The sequence below is a fragment of the Taurulus bubalis genome (genome assembly GCF_910589615.1).
Source record: "Taurulus bubalis genome assembly, chromosome: 18".
NCBI lineage: Eukaryota > Metazoa > Chordata > Actinopteri > Perciformes > Cottidae > Taurulus > Taurulus bubalis.
This window is the reverse complement of record NC_136606.1, coordinates 14,950,505-14,968,935: the sequence shown is the minus strand read 5'-3', so window position 1 is coordinate 14,968,935 and position 18,431 is coordinate 14,950,505. Positions and strand designations below refer to the sequence as shown.

Here is an 18,431-nt window from a genome sequence, read left to right as displayed (position 1 = left end):
ACATTTCAATATCTGATGTTGCATTTAAAACTGAAATATAACCCAAAAAGTATGCGATTTCACAGAACAATATGACATTCTTGGCCCATCTTTCGGCAATAAATACGATTATTTGAAACACAAGAACATTAGCATGCATCAATTGTGAGCATTGAAAAGAAATGCTGGAATGAATAATGACCACTCCTGTTGCTGTTTAACAGGCAGACCTCATTTAAGCATGAAATACAACATTATGCCTAATTATCTGAGATTGCTTTATTGTATTAATTACATTGTGTGTTTATTAGTTATCACACTGTTACACTCTGTTTGAGAGAAGAATGTCCTGCTGGATGAATGAGATTCCAGTGTGTGACTGTAAGAAGCAGTTCGGTGGTCAGCGAGCACAACTCCCAATCAGCAAACTACAAGCACAGCTGCAGAGATGATGCACTACTGTTGCTGGTTTCAGTGTGTTGCTCAACTGAAGTATCCTGCATTATTTAATAGGTCAGTCCATGACACTCAAAATTTCCAAGTACTAAGCGACTGTCCGTCATGGGACTGGAAAGCTCCTGTCAGCACTTTGATTCTATTTTTGAAAGGAGCTGATACAAGATGAACGGAATTAGCAATAAACTAGAAGTGAGACAATTAGTCATTCGCTCTCGGGGTCGATGATGGCACAGTCCAAATCCATAGAAAGTTTCCACTTTTAGTTGGGTGGTTAAATCATAAAAATTAAAGTTACTATTGCTGTTCGATCATGTCACAACCAAGGGTGCATGACGTTTTCACACGAGATCCGAGGGGTATCTGGGATTACGTCAGCAGAGCTATTTAATCTATTTACTGTGTAGACAACGTTTCTTCTGGAGCAAAACTATTCATGCTTATGGTGATGTCTCCTTCATCATATAGCCACTAAACGCCTCCACTGATAAAATAAAACAGCAACTTGAAACAGCAGGAGGATATTGTAGCTCTCAATATCTCCTCTAAATACCACCTCGCTCTCTGCCAACCAGGTTTCTGTTCTCCCTACAGAACCCACAACCCTCCATGTGTCTACAAGACAGATGTGCAAACCAGATGTTCCTGCACTGAGGGGAAAGAGCTACAGACAAACAGACCTGCTGTATTTGTCAGTTTCCCGACCGTCGCCGCGCGGCCTCAGTCCGGCTCTGAGAATACCGAAAAGCCCGAGAGCCGTTTGTCAGATGGATCAGTGTTATCGCACGTTCAAGTGCACAACCTCCTTTTGAGTCTGGTCATGTTTTCTAAGACCTGGTCTCATCAGGGACTCGTCCTGTACTGCTGGATTCCTTCCCAGCTTTGAAGGTGGAGCAGTCGAGAAGAATCTCCTGGCTGCGTGGTTAAGGTTGCCTCATGCGAGTTCAGTTCAAAACATGTCCGGTATGTCAGGCAGAACAATACCGTAAGAGTACAACTGTTGGACCCCGAGAGAGAGGGAGAGAGAGATATCCAGCATGTGTTTCCTCACGGTGGCCGTTTCTTAATACCCAAGTACACAAGTACGGACTTGTGAACTTTTGGAGTCTGGACTTGGAGTCTGGACTTGGGAGTCCAGACTCTCAAAGACAGGAGAACGCAGGACGGTCTTTCTGCAATTGGAACAGCAGCTGACTTGATGGCGTCACCACCTCAGCTGTTGTTGTCATGAGTAACTCTGATTCTTCACTGTAAAGTATTTTTACAGTCAAACAAAATATGACAACCCTGCTTTTTTTGTACTGGTTTCACAGACATACACATATAATTGTGTGTATATATATATATATATATATATATATATATATATATATATATATATATATATATATATATATATACACATCTCATTGTATATATATTGTGTTTATAAATATGCATTTTATATAAATACTTATATAGATCCACATAAATGTAAATCTGTTTTATATATACTTATATATATTTATATAGATATACATATCATTTTATATATAATTTAAAAGTTAAATTAAAATCTTAAGTTATAAACCTTAACCTTTCCCTCAGTCAAACTGATTTAATGTGACTGTGAATAAATAATAATGATTGCTTGTTAAATCAGGCTGCTCTCGGCGGGCAGCAGAGCGCTGACGGCTCACGGTCCCGCGAGCAGGACCTCAACCCGTCGCCGTATCTTTTTAAGTCGGCCGATTCTTGAGAAAGCGACCACAGATTTGATGCTTAAACAACTAACTTCTCGCCTGAAAACATCCTAAAATTAAATGTTGTGACTCAACAACGGTAGTATTCAGAGAATGTCAACTTTCAGCTATGAGTTTTCTCATCCGCCATTGTTCCCCGTTTGCTGGTCCGAAATGCATTCTGGGATATTGGCGCTCTCAAGTACGCTCAAGTCTGCTCTGATGCATCCCCGGTAAAATGGGCGGATCAAGTCACATCCGGGCATTTTCACCGTTCTTGGCGAGAAGCAGACTTTTGAATTGGAACAGTACTTGGGCCGCGACTGATGACGTTTCACGAGTCCACGAGAACACAAGTACAGAGAAGAACGCTGATTGAGAAACGGCCAGTCTATCAAGACTACCACACAAACGGGCAACGTGGATGTTTTCTTCAGTAGCAGTCCAGCAGCTTTTTCTTTAAAACAAACCCCCCCCTAAAAAAAGAAAAGAAGCTGGAACTGCAGGTGAGTGGCAGCTTCTCCCATCCCCTCCTCCTCACTCCATTAGCCTCTGCAGAGCCAGCCAAGCGAGGATTACGGGGCCTCCTCGCTGTCTGATTTCAGAGATGGTAAATTCTCTCTGGGCAATGTGGGATTCACTCAAGAGAGTCATCAAAGTGTTGTGCTTGGGCGAACTGAAATCACCGAGGGAAACGAGGAAGATATCGGCAAAAAAGTGAAAAGAGTTTATCGTTTCATCTGAAACTGATCAGTGGGAAAGAGAGAAATTGGACATTTGAGCCGTTTAGCGTCGCGTTATGATGCTTTGATATGAGCTTATCAAAGAAGGGTCGAGCATTTATTGTTTGGGGTACCAGTAATAAATCTCATCAAAGAGTTTGAGTGTGATATTCTCAAAACAGATTTGTTAGACGGAACTTTTACTAAAACAAAGTGCTTAACCAACTGGAGAAAATGTGAAAGCTCAACATTTATGAAAAAACACTTTGATTTGATGCAGAGCGTTCGATGATTCCACTCTCATATTACGAGGAAGGCACAGCCAGCAGCCTGTTAGCTTAGCTTAGCATACCGGAAAGCGGTAAATACGGGGAATAGCTAGCCCGTCATTGCCGAGACAAAATGTGAATACCAGCACCTCAAATGTTCACTAATGAACACATTATAATGAGTGTGTTAAACCTGTGCAAGTATAGTCTAGTGTTAAGCAGTTAATAGTTGTTTTAACCCTTAGCTAAGCTTGCTAGCTGTAGCTTCATATGTAGCATACAGTCGTGTAACTCTCGGCAAAGAAAACGCTACAAATTAGTTGATAGGATTTAACTATTGTGACGTTCCTCAGATTGATCACACATTGTGTTTCTGTGACGAACTATAGTAAAAATATATATATATATATATATATATATATATATATATATATATATATATACACACACACACACACACACACACACACACACACACACACACACACACAGCTTTTCCAGAAGCAGCTTCAGCCGATAAACCCCTGTTTCATGACACTGTTTGTTTATTTAAAACGCTTGAAGGGGCTGAATTTGATAAGAAAAGCACATGAATGCAAATCTACAAAGCATTTTTTGGAGGGTTCAGGAGTGAGAATGAAGATTTGTATTTGAATATCCTGCAGTAATTCACTAAGCCACTGTTGGTTCCTCTATAGATTTCCTCTGAAAATATTTCCCTATAAGGGGGAAGAAAGGAACTTGCCAGCGGTCCAAATGTGTTTTAATTATAGACGACTTAATGAATAGATGACTTAATTTCATCAGCTTCTTAATTCAGCTCGGCACGCCAGCAAAACTGAGCGTTGCAACGGAGATAAAAAGGTGCTGTTGACCATATCCAAAGCCTTTCTCATTCCCCTTATCTGTTCTTCGAAATACTTTTCATAAGATCTGCAGAACATAGTACAGTAAGTGGCTTTTTTTGTCATACATATTACATCGCTAAGAGGTCACCTGAGGGACAGCATTAACATATCATTAAGTCAGAGCCTTCATTAAAGCTTCTACTAGAGACTTTCATTCTGTGTGGATGTGCTTGAACGCGGTAGTGTTTCTAAGCACCAGAGTCTCTTTTAGAAAAGCTCTCATCAGAAGACGGCAGCAAAGCAGGGACCTGGGTTTGGTCTCTAAGGGAGGTCTTTGCTGGAGTCGGAGCTGAAGGAGTTTCTGGTGAACTTGCATGGTTTCGTCTGATTTCGCGCGGAAACTGACGATGACGAGCATTAAGAAACAGCCAATCGTGTTGCTGATGGTTTTGTTTAAATTATGCAGGTAATAGAGAGGCATCAGTATTAAAGTTAGGCTTTCGTAACCATACAAGTTTCTCATAGCAACTTTAAGTGAATATTTTACAGCGAATATTAACAGATTATTTTCTTTGTTTTCAGTTCACAAACACCAAAATGATCAAGAGTCAGAACACGCAGATGATTTTGTTGATGCTAATAAATGAAGAGATAAGTGAAATGGTTTATTGTAGGAGGACATCGTGGACGATCATAAACCGTTACCTTTCATAAACGTTTGGTGTGTTTGCCATGAAAAGGGAAGTTCAATAGACGCATGTTAATTATATTTTTCCATTAATGAGTCAATTCACGTTAAGTTGTAATACAGAAACCACTATTTATCTTTTTCATTAGCAACAGCTATCGCCATCAGTGATATGATTGATATGACAATATTATCAATGTGCATTACTGTGGGGCTGAGTTGATGCATAGGGTGTATTTTTTCCCCTCTCAGCTGATTATAATATTAATCATTGATGTTATTATAACGGTTGGTGTAACTGGAGTATTTTTAGCATCCCATGATATTCTACATGCCCCCTTCTTCCCAGATTGTATGGCCATGAGATGTAGGACGATGACTAGTCGATCAATATGTCCCTGTGTTTCTCTCCCTGACACACATGCACACATTTAAAACTAGGACACATGACCGTCGTCTCATAAACGGCGAACATCATGTGCACCAGCGTCCGGCAGTATGGGCTTTCTCTCTCTCTCTCTCTCTCTCTCCGATTTCTAAGTAAACCTCCTGTGGACTTCACGAGGGCAGCAGCAGGGCTGTCAAAGAGCTGCAGACAGTTTCACAGCACTACAAGCAGAGTCCTATCAAAGTAATGAACCCGAGGCCAGACTTGTAACCCCTCGTAAAGTCTGCGCGCTGAGGCGTATTCACTCTAATGAGAGGAAGCGATTAAACTGCTGGGTCATGTTGCTGACTTCAGCTTTAGCTTGGAAGTTGTGAGGAAAGCTGTGTGTTGATTAGCACCAGCAATGCCAGTAAGAACATCTACTATTGACACTGAAGGCCATTAAAGTTGCTGTTACAGTGGAGAGGAGGGGAAGTACAAAAAGACAGCGGATATACATTCTAATTTAAAACCCCAAGTCCAAGATAAAGGAGCTCTCTCTCTTTCTCTTTTGTAAATAATGTTGACGACGTTCCATATCTTTCACACAAGGACGAGAGTAGGCGTAAAAGCACATTCGGCTAATTCAGTTTCAGTCTCTGGGGACAGCTGGCGAACGCAGCGAGGGCGGATTGGGGCCGTCGTCACCGGGAGCCGAGCCTCCACCTCGTTCTGTGTCACCGGGCAAAAAACTCTGCCTTACCTTTCCGAAGTCCCTGACGTCAAACAGGTCAAAGGCCTCGAACAGCTCGCTTTTCTTCATGCCGAATGCGTCGCTGCACGCCGCCAGGAACGTCCTGATGTTCTTCAGGCACAGGAACTGCGTTGGGGGAGACAAGAGAGGGTTCATCTGTGAGAAACAACCCCCTGACATGCACAAAAGATATGACGTGTCTTTCATTTTTCATTTCCAAAACACCACAGGATGGGCTCGCATGCTGCTCTACAGTAAAGCCTTCACTCTGGCTGTCTAGGACCTGCGAGACACACTGGAGGACCACAGCTCTGAAACATAGACGGATTGCTGTTTACAGGCGCCACGAGGGCGTCTTGTTTCATTAATATGATGGATTTCCTGGTGAAACGGGACGGTGGAATGGTGCGTAATTAGAAAGAGATCATTCATCATGGAGCATGGAGAGAGATCTTATTTGCTCCTACTGTGAAAGTATGATGTAACTGCAGTTTGACAGTGCAGTGCAAACGTAATTTAGATTTCTCACCTCTCTGTTAAGAGATTGCCACACATAAGTAAGAATAAATCTCTATTTATTTGGTATTTCTGTCCTCCAATGTGTTGTTAATTATCAGCCGACACATCTGGGATAACCAAAAGTTTGTTTTGTTTTATGTCAAACACATTGGAGACAAGCGAGAAAGCAAATTGCTCCCCGGGAGGGAGCAAACTGCAAATATAAAAGCTTTCATAATAAATTGAAGGAATTCTGTTGTCTGCTGGGGTGAATTGTGTCTCTAAACTCATTATGGTGTTATGACAGTTCAATTTGAGCCTAATTTCCATAGAAGGTAACGAGGTTGCTGCCGATAATAAGGTCTCTTCATAACTCTTCCTCAGCTACTTTTTATTCACTGCCAGCTTAATTACAGGCCCAGCTGAGGATGCACCTTGACCTGGGAAAATTGAATCAAACAATCAATAAGCAACTCCTCTAATAAACAAGGTCATTTACTGATTGTGTTTTCTGCCTCGTCTGCATCCTAAATCTAAATCTCGCTAATGATGCTAATGGAGCTTCATCCAGAAACGATTTATCCAAATTAGGCAGCAGTTAGCGCTCAAAGCTGCCCAACGACACCGATGAAACTGAGGGTGGCAGCGAGGGAAGCCACAGTTGTTAAGTAAGGCTTTCTGAGGTGGTTCGCTCTCTTTAGGAAGAGTGGCAGGCAGAAGTGAAGGGGAAGGTGTCAACATATGGTAGTTGCGGCAATTAGCCTTCCTGTAGTTGACACAAGGCGGAACAAGAGAGGGTGCTGGTGAAAGGGATGTTCCGGAAAGGGGTGTCACCACAAATTACCTCACACGTGCATTTTACTGCATTTACATTGCAGTGAAAACTACTTTGTTCAGCATTGTTGTAAATGTGTTCAATGTTTGAGGGACTAAAACGCTGCTGTGTTTCACCACGCAAATATTTGCAGCAGTTACGATGATCAGCCGTCACACAGGCAAATCATAACATAACTTCGTGCAAACGGATGCTCGCATGACGGGACTGCAACGGAGTAACATCAGCGTGAATGTTGACGTGTGCAAAGACGACGGCATATCACAGCCAACACAAAGGCTGTGTGGTTGTGAGGCGCCGTGTCTGCACCAGTACCCTTCTGAAGTTAAGAAAGACGACTGGAACCACTGGATTCCTGCAGAAAAATGTCACGATATTCTTTGAATCATAAAAAATGCTAAATTATTAAAAGGTGAGTCAGTTTTATTTGCATGGGAGGAACGCAGCAGCCGTTCAAAATACAACATCTCTCTGTTTATAGATTTTCTTTTTATTTATTTCATCCACAACTTCACATTTCCTATAGTAACTGCATCTATAGCACTCACTATCAAACCTCATTTGAAATGATCCAGAGATGCGTATCCATATTACAATGTCTCATCTTCTCCTTTTTCAATTTCTTGGGTAACGAGTTGACAGGATGTGGATTTCATTAGGTCTTTCCTGTTTCTCAAAGCGAGCACAACCCCCTGCCATACTGTGAACACGTGGAGTTCAGACTCAAAGGCCGGACTGTAACCATGTTTGACAACCGTAACTTAACAACCTTCAATAATTGAGTCGGCGTCATCTTGAAAAAACTAATATCTCAGCTGAAAGGAAGCCAGAAGAAGGACTTCTTCTGTTCATGACACACCTTCGGCCCGAAATCTGATTTGTCTGCACGGCGCAAGTCCATGCATCAAATATGAAATGCCTTTCCACTCCGATTGAATTAGGCTTTACAGATGGCTTCACAAATAGAGAGAAAAGCCCCCAGCCAGTGAGCTCCAGATAAGACGCAGCGTAAAGCAGCGAGCGAGCAGCGAGTGAATAATATTGAATGTTTACACTTGTAGACATCACTTTCTTTTATCAGACAAGCACATCTTGTCTGCCTGGAGACTCTGGAGAGTCCCAAAGGACCTCTGTATATTATCTGAGGGAAGCAGCTTCACAGAGCGCATATGAAAGACAGTGGCTCTGCTACACTGAGCTCGAGACAGTAGAGGGGGAATTGTATTAACAAGAGTGGAGCAGTAAGAGGAGAGCAGTAACTGTTCAGCTGGCAGCTCTTCTTCTGCATTACTGACTCTCTGGGGCTCAGGTTGTGTGTGTGTGTGTGTGTGTGTGTGTGTGTGTGTGTGTGTGTGTGTGTGTGTGTGTGTGTGTGTGTTCAGTCATTTGTATCTGCATGCATGTAACCTATGTACATGCCAAGAAATCGCAGTACAGACATCCCCAAATTATGTTTTAGTACTTAAAAAAAAGAGTGTCGCCCTCAGTCCATAATATGACTATTCTTAAAAAAAAATCAATGTCGGTGGTCCTTTATATGATGTGCTTATTACACAAAGTGAATATCCGTGAATATATTATTCTCAGATGTGATTTTTGCAACTAATTAGAATCCTGAAACCGTATTGATCCGGCTCTGATCATAACCAAGGTATTTATAAATGTACCAAGTGAAACTGCATCAAATCCAAAGCAAATATAACCCTGTCAGTGTACCTATTTCTGCATTTCAATGAAAGCTGCCAGTACCCTCATTGTGTAGACTGAGGACTTAAGTATAGATTGTGCTGCAACATCTCAGCAGGAAGCTCCAAACACACCCGTCGACAGCTCACACACTCCAGTGTGTGGAGGGTTTAAAATCCCACCAGGCCAACCATCTGGAATATAAAGGGGGAAATATTCCTGTAAGACAAGCCATCTCGCTGCCGCGCTTCTGAGATGAGCCAGGTCGTGCTCTGTATCCACAATAAGTATCCAGTTTCTGCTGGTGTATTCCTTTATACAAGTCAAAGCTCCATAGCAACAAGCTGGAGCCTTTTTATGGCCCCCGTGTGTATTGTGGAGCTTAATGAAATCCTGCTCTTGTTCTCTCCTCGATGTACGCAATGAAAGACGGCCACAGTTTCGGCCATCTTACTGCTTAAACCCGGCTGAGCATCAATTAATGGCCAATTAGGAATCGATTCATAATCAAATAGATGAGCCTCATGTAAAGGGAATAAAGGCCTTTGTAAAGAATTGCATTCGCTAATTAAAGGCTCACTCTGTCTGACTCTCTATATGTTTACTGACAGCAGTGTGGGAAAAAGAAAAGCGGGATATTATTAAGAGGAAACCGTGTCTAATAAGACATATATATGTCTGCCAGTTTAAAACCCCAGCTGGATTACGTGGCTGAGATATTGTGTCCGGAGCGAATGACATAATGTGCACAGGCCTGGTCTGTTGAGCTCTTTTTGTCAAGACTCTGTAAGTCATAACGCGTGGGTGACACATACGAGCCATCGGGTCACATCCATGTCATGTTGGAGCTTCTGTCAGCTGTGTAACCAGGAAGTGGGAGGTGGGAGGCGAAGACGTAGGCGAAGGTCTGCCGGCGCTGACAAAAGCGCCGCTGCTCTCTCTCAGAGTCAGAGGTCGGGGTCGTGGCGGCGGCCAGACACCATCTTAAGGGATCATTGTAAACGTTACGCTGGTCAGCAGCTTTTCAATCCAGAAGAAGAAGAAACGATGGTAACTTAAAGCACAGCTCCTCCTCTCCGGTTGAGCTCAAATGTGAAATGAGCTGCTGGTTTGGTTGGAATGAAAAACCCACATGACGTAAAAAAAAAAAAAAAAACCTGACCCAGCATGCAGATGGTCTCTCCAGTCACTTTTTCCAGTCAATGTCGTGACTCCGAATATCCCCCGCTAGTTAGCGACGGCCTCTTTTATCACCCCTTTAACTTCTCACGTTTCCGGAGAGAGGGGCTGTTCTGTTTTGTTTGGCCAGTCGGTCACCTCCTGCTTTAGGTGAGGAGAGGACATGAAAGTCATCTGTGTTTCCAGGAGATAGCTCTGTGCTAAGCCTCCATTTAGGAAGGTGTAAGTGACTGTGGGAGACAAAGCATTGTCCTAAAAAAAATTAGAAAATGTGGCTTTTTGAAGACAAAATGTTAAAGCTGCACTAATATTTTTTTTTTTTTAAAGAATTATTTCAACAATGGATGATCACATGACTCACATGGCGTTTTAGGCCGATGTTTTCAGCAAAAAAATGTTCTGATAAACGTTAGCGACTAGCTCATAAACGCAGTGGAGCATTTCTGGCACGATGCTGTGTCCATACGACATATTTTCAAGAAGTTCTTGCAGAGTTGCCGCATAGCTGTATCTTCTGATAAAGGCCACCATATACAATTTCGTCAAGTTGTCTAAGTAATTACTGTCCACACTAGAACCCAACAGCAATAAACTACTTCACCTTTTCCTTCCTTTTTGCTTTGGCAAACAACAAAACTGCATCACAGCCATCGCCGGTGTCAATGATACACACACACAAACACACACACACACACACTCTCAAGATGACAACAATACCAGTGTCAATGGTAATAATCACTTCACTTCTTTACGTTCTCAGAGTCGTCGCACAACATTAACATGAATAAAAGTCACTGAAGCTGAGAGGTCGTTTAAAGTGAGCAATCGCAGAAACAATTGAAGATGACAGAGAACTGGCCTCCTGATACTTCTGCACATGTAGGTTCTGGAAAAGCTGTGATTCAGAGATGACAGACAAAGGCATAGAGTTCTTCAAGTAATGACAATGAAGGCAGTAAGGGAAAAGCCGACTCCCTTCTCCTGTAACTCCCCCCCACAACACCAATGAGTGTCTCAGAGGCCATTTTCCATTAAATCCTGGTTTTAACCCCGGTGACCCCACTTATACACAACGCTTACTCCATCCCCCCACCAGATAAGGGAATTGAATTAGTGTTACTGTGTGAGATACAACCCCTCTTGGCTACAGAAACCTTTCCAAATAGTTGTATCTTAACCTTGAATGTCATATAAAGTGTGCACTAAATAAGATGTGCACACTGAATGCACAAACACTGAAGCAAGGAACCCCCACCTCTTCCTTCTACTCCCTCTGATGTATTCCTCTTGGAAGATTGTGTTAAAAAGGTGTGAATAATGCTCCATTTGAAGGAGCCTGGTCAACTGCTGTCTAACCTGTGTGTGTGTGTGTGTGTGTGTGTGTGTGTGTGTGTGTGTGTGTGTGTGTGTGTGTGTGTGTGTCCATTCAGGTGTGGGCTTTGACCGCTATGGCTGATACATAATCAGTGCTGATATCTTTATTGATTTAAGCTGCTGAAAGTGAAACGTTGTGGATTCAATTCGTCGATTCTATTGCCAAAAAGAAGCTTTATCATAAAACCGTACACACTGTATTTGTAATACTAGTATTGTATAGACTCACACATGACCGGATCCTTTTTCCTTTCCCCTCTGTCTGCTCTGCCATACATGTATGGAGCCACTGCTATTTCTATTGCATTCTTTCCCCCTCTGTCTCCATTACACAAGTAAGGACACCCCTATTTCCAATAGACTACAGTCATCCATCACTTCCACCTTGAGTCGCACAAAACAGGACGCCTGATGCATACAGTGAAGCTGCTGGAAGAGACTCTGGTTTGCAGCAGGCGATCCTGGGTCCCCACACAACAAGCATGCCGAATAAATAGAAGGCACAGAGGTCCATTTGAGTCTATATAAAGAGGTTTCAGGATGTTTTAAAGCAGCTTTCCGTAGAGCTGGATCCAGCGCTTTCCACCTCGCTTGGCTCCAGGTTTCCACGACAGTGAACCCGACAGTAAAAGGTTGCAGACGCACCGCTGCCGCCGGCTGAGACCCGGGTTGTAGGGCGGTATCATCTGGATCTAAACCCACAATCCCTGACTGCTCGCTGACTTCCAGATAGCGTTTTGACATTTCCCACAAGCTAAAAAAATAATAAAAAAAGGGCAAAACCGCCGTTGAAACATTCACAATCACACTGTATGCTGGGAGGTCTCCTCTGGTGTGTCGAAGCCCCTGCCTTCATTTAAAATGTCACTCTGGATGATGATTGTTTGCCAGTAAAGACAACGGAAAGTATTGACCTGCTCCGAGCTTTCAGAGCACTCAACAGTGATTAACTGAACGGTCCACGGCAGAATTGAGTAACATTATAAACATCGATCGCAGGTACATTCTCCACCGCTGAATATCTCCTAATAAAATCAGCATATACATTATCCATACTTTAATGTGCACCGGACCATCTCCTTCACCGGTTGGCTGTGGCACGGGCTTGTTTCCTTGGTGACGGAACGGAAGGTCAGCCCGCTCGGCGCACGTGTTCGTGCACCAGTGAGGTGCATCGCAATCGAGCCGCTGCAAACGTCTGCCTCCGGGCCCCGCTGTACATGAAGCGGCACGCGGAAATGCACGTCGTCCCGATTGACCCGGCGGAACGCGGATAACATGAAGCGGGAGGAGCGTGGAACCGGCCTCCTCGCGCTCTGACGGGTGCCATGCTTTCTTCAAGGGGAGCCAAGCCACAGTAACTCATCAAAGGACTCGCATCCGAACGCTCACATGGTGCATACTAATAGCGCGCGACGCGTGTGCAATATCTGGATGCAAATTCAGTCGGTTAAAAGGTGTATGAGTATGCAGACAATGTCGCTGAGGGTGCTTAAGAGTGGAGTGAGGTCATGGAAGTATGACCCCATCATTCTTCTCATCTCTATCTTGTTCAGAGCGAAACAAGACATTTTCTTCACAAGGGGCAACAAAGGAAGCGGGACAGAATTCCCGCTTCGCTACAATAAAGTCTGACTGCACGCAGAAAGTGCAACAAACTGCAAGCCGGCGTGTGTCAGTTCAGGAGCCGAGGAATGCACTAAAAGCTCCACGTGTTGCGCTGCGGTTTGTCACCGCCACGAAAAGGAATATTTCAGGTATTCATTAGTTTCACTGCGGGAACAAATCACAGTAAAGCAAGGGTTTGGATTAAGGATGGCTGCTTTCGGCTGATGCACGCTACTGTTTACACAGACTGGAGGCCGCAGCTACTACTATAAAATAACGTGCAGTGCAGATCATCCAAGAGGGTGGATAAGTGTGTGTGTTATGAGTCCGTGTTCACACCCGCTCACATACAGACACGCCTCACGTGGCTACACCTCACTTATCTATGACCTTTTTCTGCTTCATTGCGGAGTACCTTTAATTTTCAGTTGCCATGACACCCACAATGGTCTTTATCCGTCTCTAATGTTTCCACGTTAACGCCTAATCGGAACCCGAACTTGGCAAAATGCACGGTGAAAGGTTTTAACATGTGGGCCATCTTATTCAATGTTTGTACTCCGAATCTCAATCTGTCGTGTTCCCCGAGCCCATATGGCGTGCAGAGGTGTTATTCTGCTCAAACCGAAGGAAAATCAAGACATTTCTCTCTCTCTCTCTCTCTCTCTCTCTCTTTCTCATTCTCCCACGCTCTCTATCTCGCGCTAACTTTTTGTCTCTGCGAGTGAAGAGAACGCCTCGGAGCCTTTGAAGCCGGCTGCATGGAGTGTCTGTGCGTGGAGCCGCCTTTTTCTCCTCATTGTTTGACATCACAAAATTTGGGTCTGGGCTTGACACAATATACATGTGTACCATGCATAATGGATAAAAGTATTCTCTTTGCTACGCCTGGAAAAAGTCCAAATCAGACTAGTTTACCATATGAAAACTGCAGCATACCTGTCAAAATAAAAGCAAATCAGCTGTGCTATTTATTGTGCAGTCATTATTTCACGCAATGACAGTTGTTCAGTCATGTGCTTGAAAATATGCTCTAATAAATACATAATATAAGTAGCAGCAGTGGCCCGTGTGCTATACCCGACAGCCTGACATGACTGTATTCTGTATACCGTTAGAATAAACTGATAATTAATGAATAAATGTGTTGATTAAGTCTTCATGGCGTCTTGGTTCTGAGTCTGCATAAAACCTATGAAGCCTTTTCTGTCTGGTCCTTTGGTGCACGATGTACTTTGTTGCTTTGAGGAACACTTTCTGATGCTTGATGCTCGTTAAAATTAGAAACTGACTCTCACGCCATCTTTTCTCTCACTTTCACTTTCCAAAAATGAAGTGAGGTCTTTGATGCCGGCTCAGTGAGGAGAAAAAGTGTTTTTGTTTTGCCGCGTGAAGAGAGCGTCGGCTCCTCTCCTCATTGTGTCTGACATCAGCACGGCGCTTTGGTCTGAGCGTGATCGAGGGCATGTTGTAGTTTCGCTTCCTTCCTCTTTTCCATTTCCTGATTTCCTGTGCATGTTGAGGCTCACGGCTGGTCTGTGTGAGAGGCTTTCTGCAGCCGGCGGGTTCGCAACAATGTGCTCACTCTTGAATCCACAGCTTCTAATCCTGTGTCATGGAGAAGAAGGCAACAGTAGGCTTAACAAGTTGGGGACCCATTTCCAAATTTAAATTTCAATCAAACCATAAGAGCTCAGTTTTGCGGGGGGTTTTTAAGCACTTGTTTGTGTTTGTTTGAATGCATCAATGGCTGGCTCATTGTGTCAGCCTGTTGTTTTTAGCACGCGCCTTTGCTAGCAGCATTATGACACACGCAAACACACAAGGAGATAAACTCATAAACTCATAAAAGCCAGTGTTTGGAATGTATTTGCGGTCTTCTCGGTAAAAAACTGAGATTCAGCAGAACTTTGACCCAAATGCTCCTCGGAGCTGAAGGGTGGAAAGACTGCGTGATGCATGCGTGACCACATGGTCGGTTCGTTGCGCCACAGCAAGCATTGCATAGTTCCTCTTAACGCTAAACTGCTAATTTTCACAGTGAGGCAAAAAACAACTACTGATTATGTGGTCTTTTCTCTTGTCGGGAAGCAAACTGCAGCAGTCGCTGTGGTGGCGATGCGTCTAGACTTTTGTAATCGGCTCATTACAACCCCGATAAAACTACGATCAAAGAGGGTGAACATTGGGCTTGACGTTGACCTTACGACCCTGAACTGGAACTTTGAGCTCTTTGCGCTCAACATTATAGCAAACATTGCTGCACACATGCACAACCTATGCATCGTTCTCCATCTTTCACCACAAGAGCACAGATCATTTCATTTGTAAATAGACGGATCCCAGCTACGCCATAATTTCCCTTCTTTCGCCTGGCTCTTTGTTTCCCAAACTGACTCTCTACTGTATATAGCGCCTATAAAATCTCCCAAAAAACAGTTAAGATGAATGATGAGCAGCCCGCCCTGATGCCAACATCACACATGTGGACCCTGCGGAGCGTTGAGCCTTAATTAAGCATCCGACACCGACACAGCGGGCAAGCCCTTCAGGGCCCTTTATGTCCTCTGAGATGCGTCTGCGGAGGCCGGGCCGACTCTTTGTAGCTCTGTGCCTTCACTGCCTTTGTCTTCCCATCACATGGGTCCCATGGGTGAGTCCACAGTGGCGTCCCATGTGTTATTATTGGCCAATGATAAAGTAGCTGCCACGGTCCTCATGAATTATGCAGGTTAAAGGGGAAGCGACTCCGCCCTCAGTTATGTAAATTTAACTTTAAGGAGACAGGGGGGGAAAGTTGCTAAGGGAGGGGGTCCAGGGAGTTGTTATCCTGCCTCACATGGTGTGAATGTGTGTGAACGGGGAAGCCACGAGTCATGATCTACTGACATACATATGAAGTAGTAAAGTGCTAGAAGAATGATAAATATTCAATGTTTACAAACGTACATGTTGCCGCTATCACAGCAGGGACGTCTGGTCGGGGAAGACGATCTGCAGCGACTGGTTTTCATGAGAAAGTAAATAACCACGGTGGTTGATCTGGCAAAGAGACAAGGACCACGGAAAAACCTCACCCTTTAACCGAAGAATTATTCCCCCCTAGACGCGCTGTTCAGTTGGCAGATGACCTCTGGGAAACGCAGTCCAGAAAAACATTGTAGAAATAAACCTAACAGGCGTGAAGTTGCACATGTGCATCTTACGTGTATGGGACAGCCTGAGCCGACTACTCATGCTAAATTAACCCCTACATGTAAATTCAACAGTTCCTTGTGTGAGTAAGCCATCCAGCCATGCATAAAACAAACTCTATAAATAACCCAGTCTACTCTGGGTCAGGCCAGGCACTGAGCGGTAAGTATGGTTCACAACCTCTCTTATGCGCAGCAGCTCCGCTCCATGTTATGTCATGACAGCAAACACTGACCTATTGATGACTCTCTCTCTCGCTCTCGTATTGCTGCTATAGCATAACTTCTAACAGCAAATGGACCAATCAGCTTCTCCTCTTACGGGCCCAATCTAGTTTCCTCTGAAATACACGAGTAAACAGATCCTTTGATAGTTGATTTCCACTGCCATTGATGACATTAAATTCAATCTGTTCATTTTTTAACTGCGCTCAAGTCGAACAGTGGATACCAAATTAGATTGTGAAAGAACAGTAACTGCATATTAGAGTAACTATCCCGCTGTGACATTGAGTTTGTGTGCTTTTTCCAGGAAACCAGCCTAATCCCCCATTGGCTGTGCAATACATCAATAGGACTGATATTCATACCTTAATCACCTGCTCTGCATCGGATGAGAGCATTGGGGCATCAACTACATGCAATACTGTAGTCTGTGTGTGTGAGTACATTGTTCTATAGAGCAGGTCTGCAGGCTCAGTAGGTGAGTGTCTACCTCACTGTGTGTTGACACCGAGCCAGACGCCCAGATCCACTGTTATGAAAGCGAATATTAATCTGCTCATAGCTCCGGCTGTCCTGTTATTGAAACAGATGGTATCTGACCAACAGGAGCTACGTGGCCACGGCTCTTGATACATATAGATACACATTTTAAAAAAAAATAGATTTAAAAAAAAGAAGAAAAAAATATATATAAACAGACAAACAAACAATCTGGAGATTGCAATAACATTGGTTCCTTCATACTGCCCAGGCGAGACAAACTAATAACCTAGGAATTCTCAATAAAAAAGTATTATCATAGAATACCTCATTATATATAAATATACATGTTGTTAATCCTGTGATATACATCCACTTCCCTGTTTGGGATAGCCTACAAAGCCTTGTCACCACTTAATCTGCCCTCGGAGACTAGAGGTTAAGCTCTGTGTACATGAACTGTTTTGTGTAACTGTTAGCCCACTATAAGTTACTATAAGTAGACTGCTATAAATTAGTATAAGTAACCTAAACAATGGGTTACAGTAAAGTAATCAAAGAAAGTTCCCCGCAATAGTTGGCTACCAAATTTCGTTAAATGAATTGTCAATGTAGTGTTTCTTTGCTTACTGTGTAACATGTCCACGTCATAAAGCAACAGTTAAGAGCTCCTCACAGTGGCAATGATCACCTTTTATCTTCGGCACATATTCCGCACGCTATCACGGACTAGAGGGAATATCATTTAAATTTGTATCAAATATTGACTTCTTATTCGTCTCCTTCTCGCCGTTTTCCGCGAGCAGAATATCCACTGGGGGCGTAGACGAGCGGTAACCCCATTTTAAAAAAGTAAAAATGTTCTTAAAACCAAGTGCTAACTCGTGGTTTGTGTTATGCCGAATTTAATATCAAGCTATTTCCATTTGGAATCAGCTTCGTCGCTGTTCTAGCCGGCGTGCTCTTTCCCCCACATGCAGGGGAACTTTAAACCAGCATCACTGCCATGACGCCTGGTTGCGCTCTCCGCCGAGGTTTGGGGACGCAGCGAGGAACGCATATATTCGGTTTGCCTTTCGGTCCTTACCTGTGACATTTGCGGTCGGAGGTTGATTTCCTTCAGGTTGATGGACTGGGGTCTCAGGTTGTTGAGCAGATGGCAGAGGAGGACTCCATCCCGGAGGGTCTGCGCCAAGTCAAATACCTGTGCGGACTCCCATGTAACCCGGTGGTTAGCTGGAAGCACCTTGCAGTTTATTAACCACAGCGCGCATTGCCTCCAGTACTCCATCATTATTCTGACTTCAGCCGGACGAGCGGCAAGAGAATCTGTCCTGTTTTTGTTTTTTTAAGCAAGTGAAACTGCTGACTGCTCGGTGTGTGTCTTAAATCGTCTCCATGTTACATCCGCCAACTGTGAAACCCGATGGAAACAGAAGGGGAGCACAGCGCAGAGCTGCTGGAGGATGACAGTCCGCTGCACTGAGGCTGTGGATGGAGCTCTCCCTGCACTCTTCCTCTCTCGCTCTCTCTCTCACACAGACACAC

The 18,431-nt window shown here is 43.8% G+C and overlaps 1 protein-coding gene across 1 annotated transcript in view; it reads right to left on the bottom strand.

The window, feature by feature from the left end:
- The window catches only part of vav3 (vav guanine nucleotide exchange factor 3), a gene marked incomplete at its 5' end in the record, with an annotated part of 78,236 nt that extends 60,059 nt beyond the window's left edge, over nucleotides 1-18,177 (bottom strand). The window contains 2 exons of the mRNA XM_079234413.1: nucleotides 5,814-5,930; nucleotides 17,971-18,177. Of these exons, the coding sequence (XP_079090539.1) occupies nucleotides 5,814-5,930; nucleotides 17,971-18,177 (324 nt within the window). The remainder of the gene's footprint in view (nucleotides 1-5,813; nucleotides 5,931-17,970) is intronic.
- Between the last annotated feature and the right edge of the window lie 254 nt (nucleotides 18,178-18,431).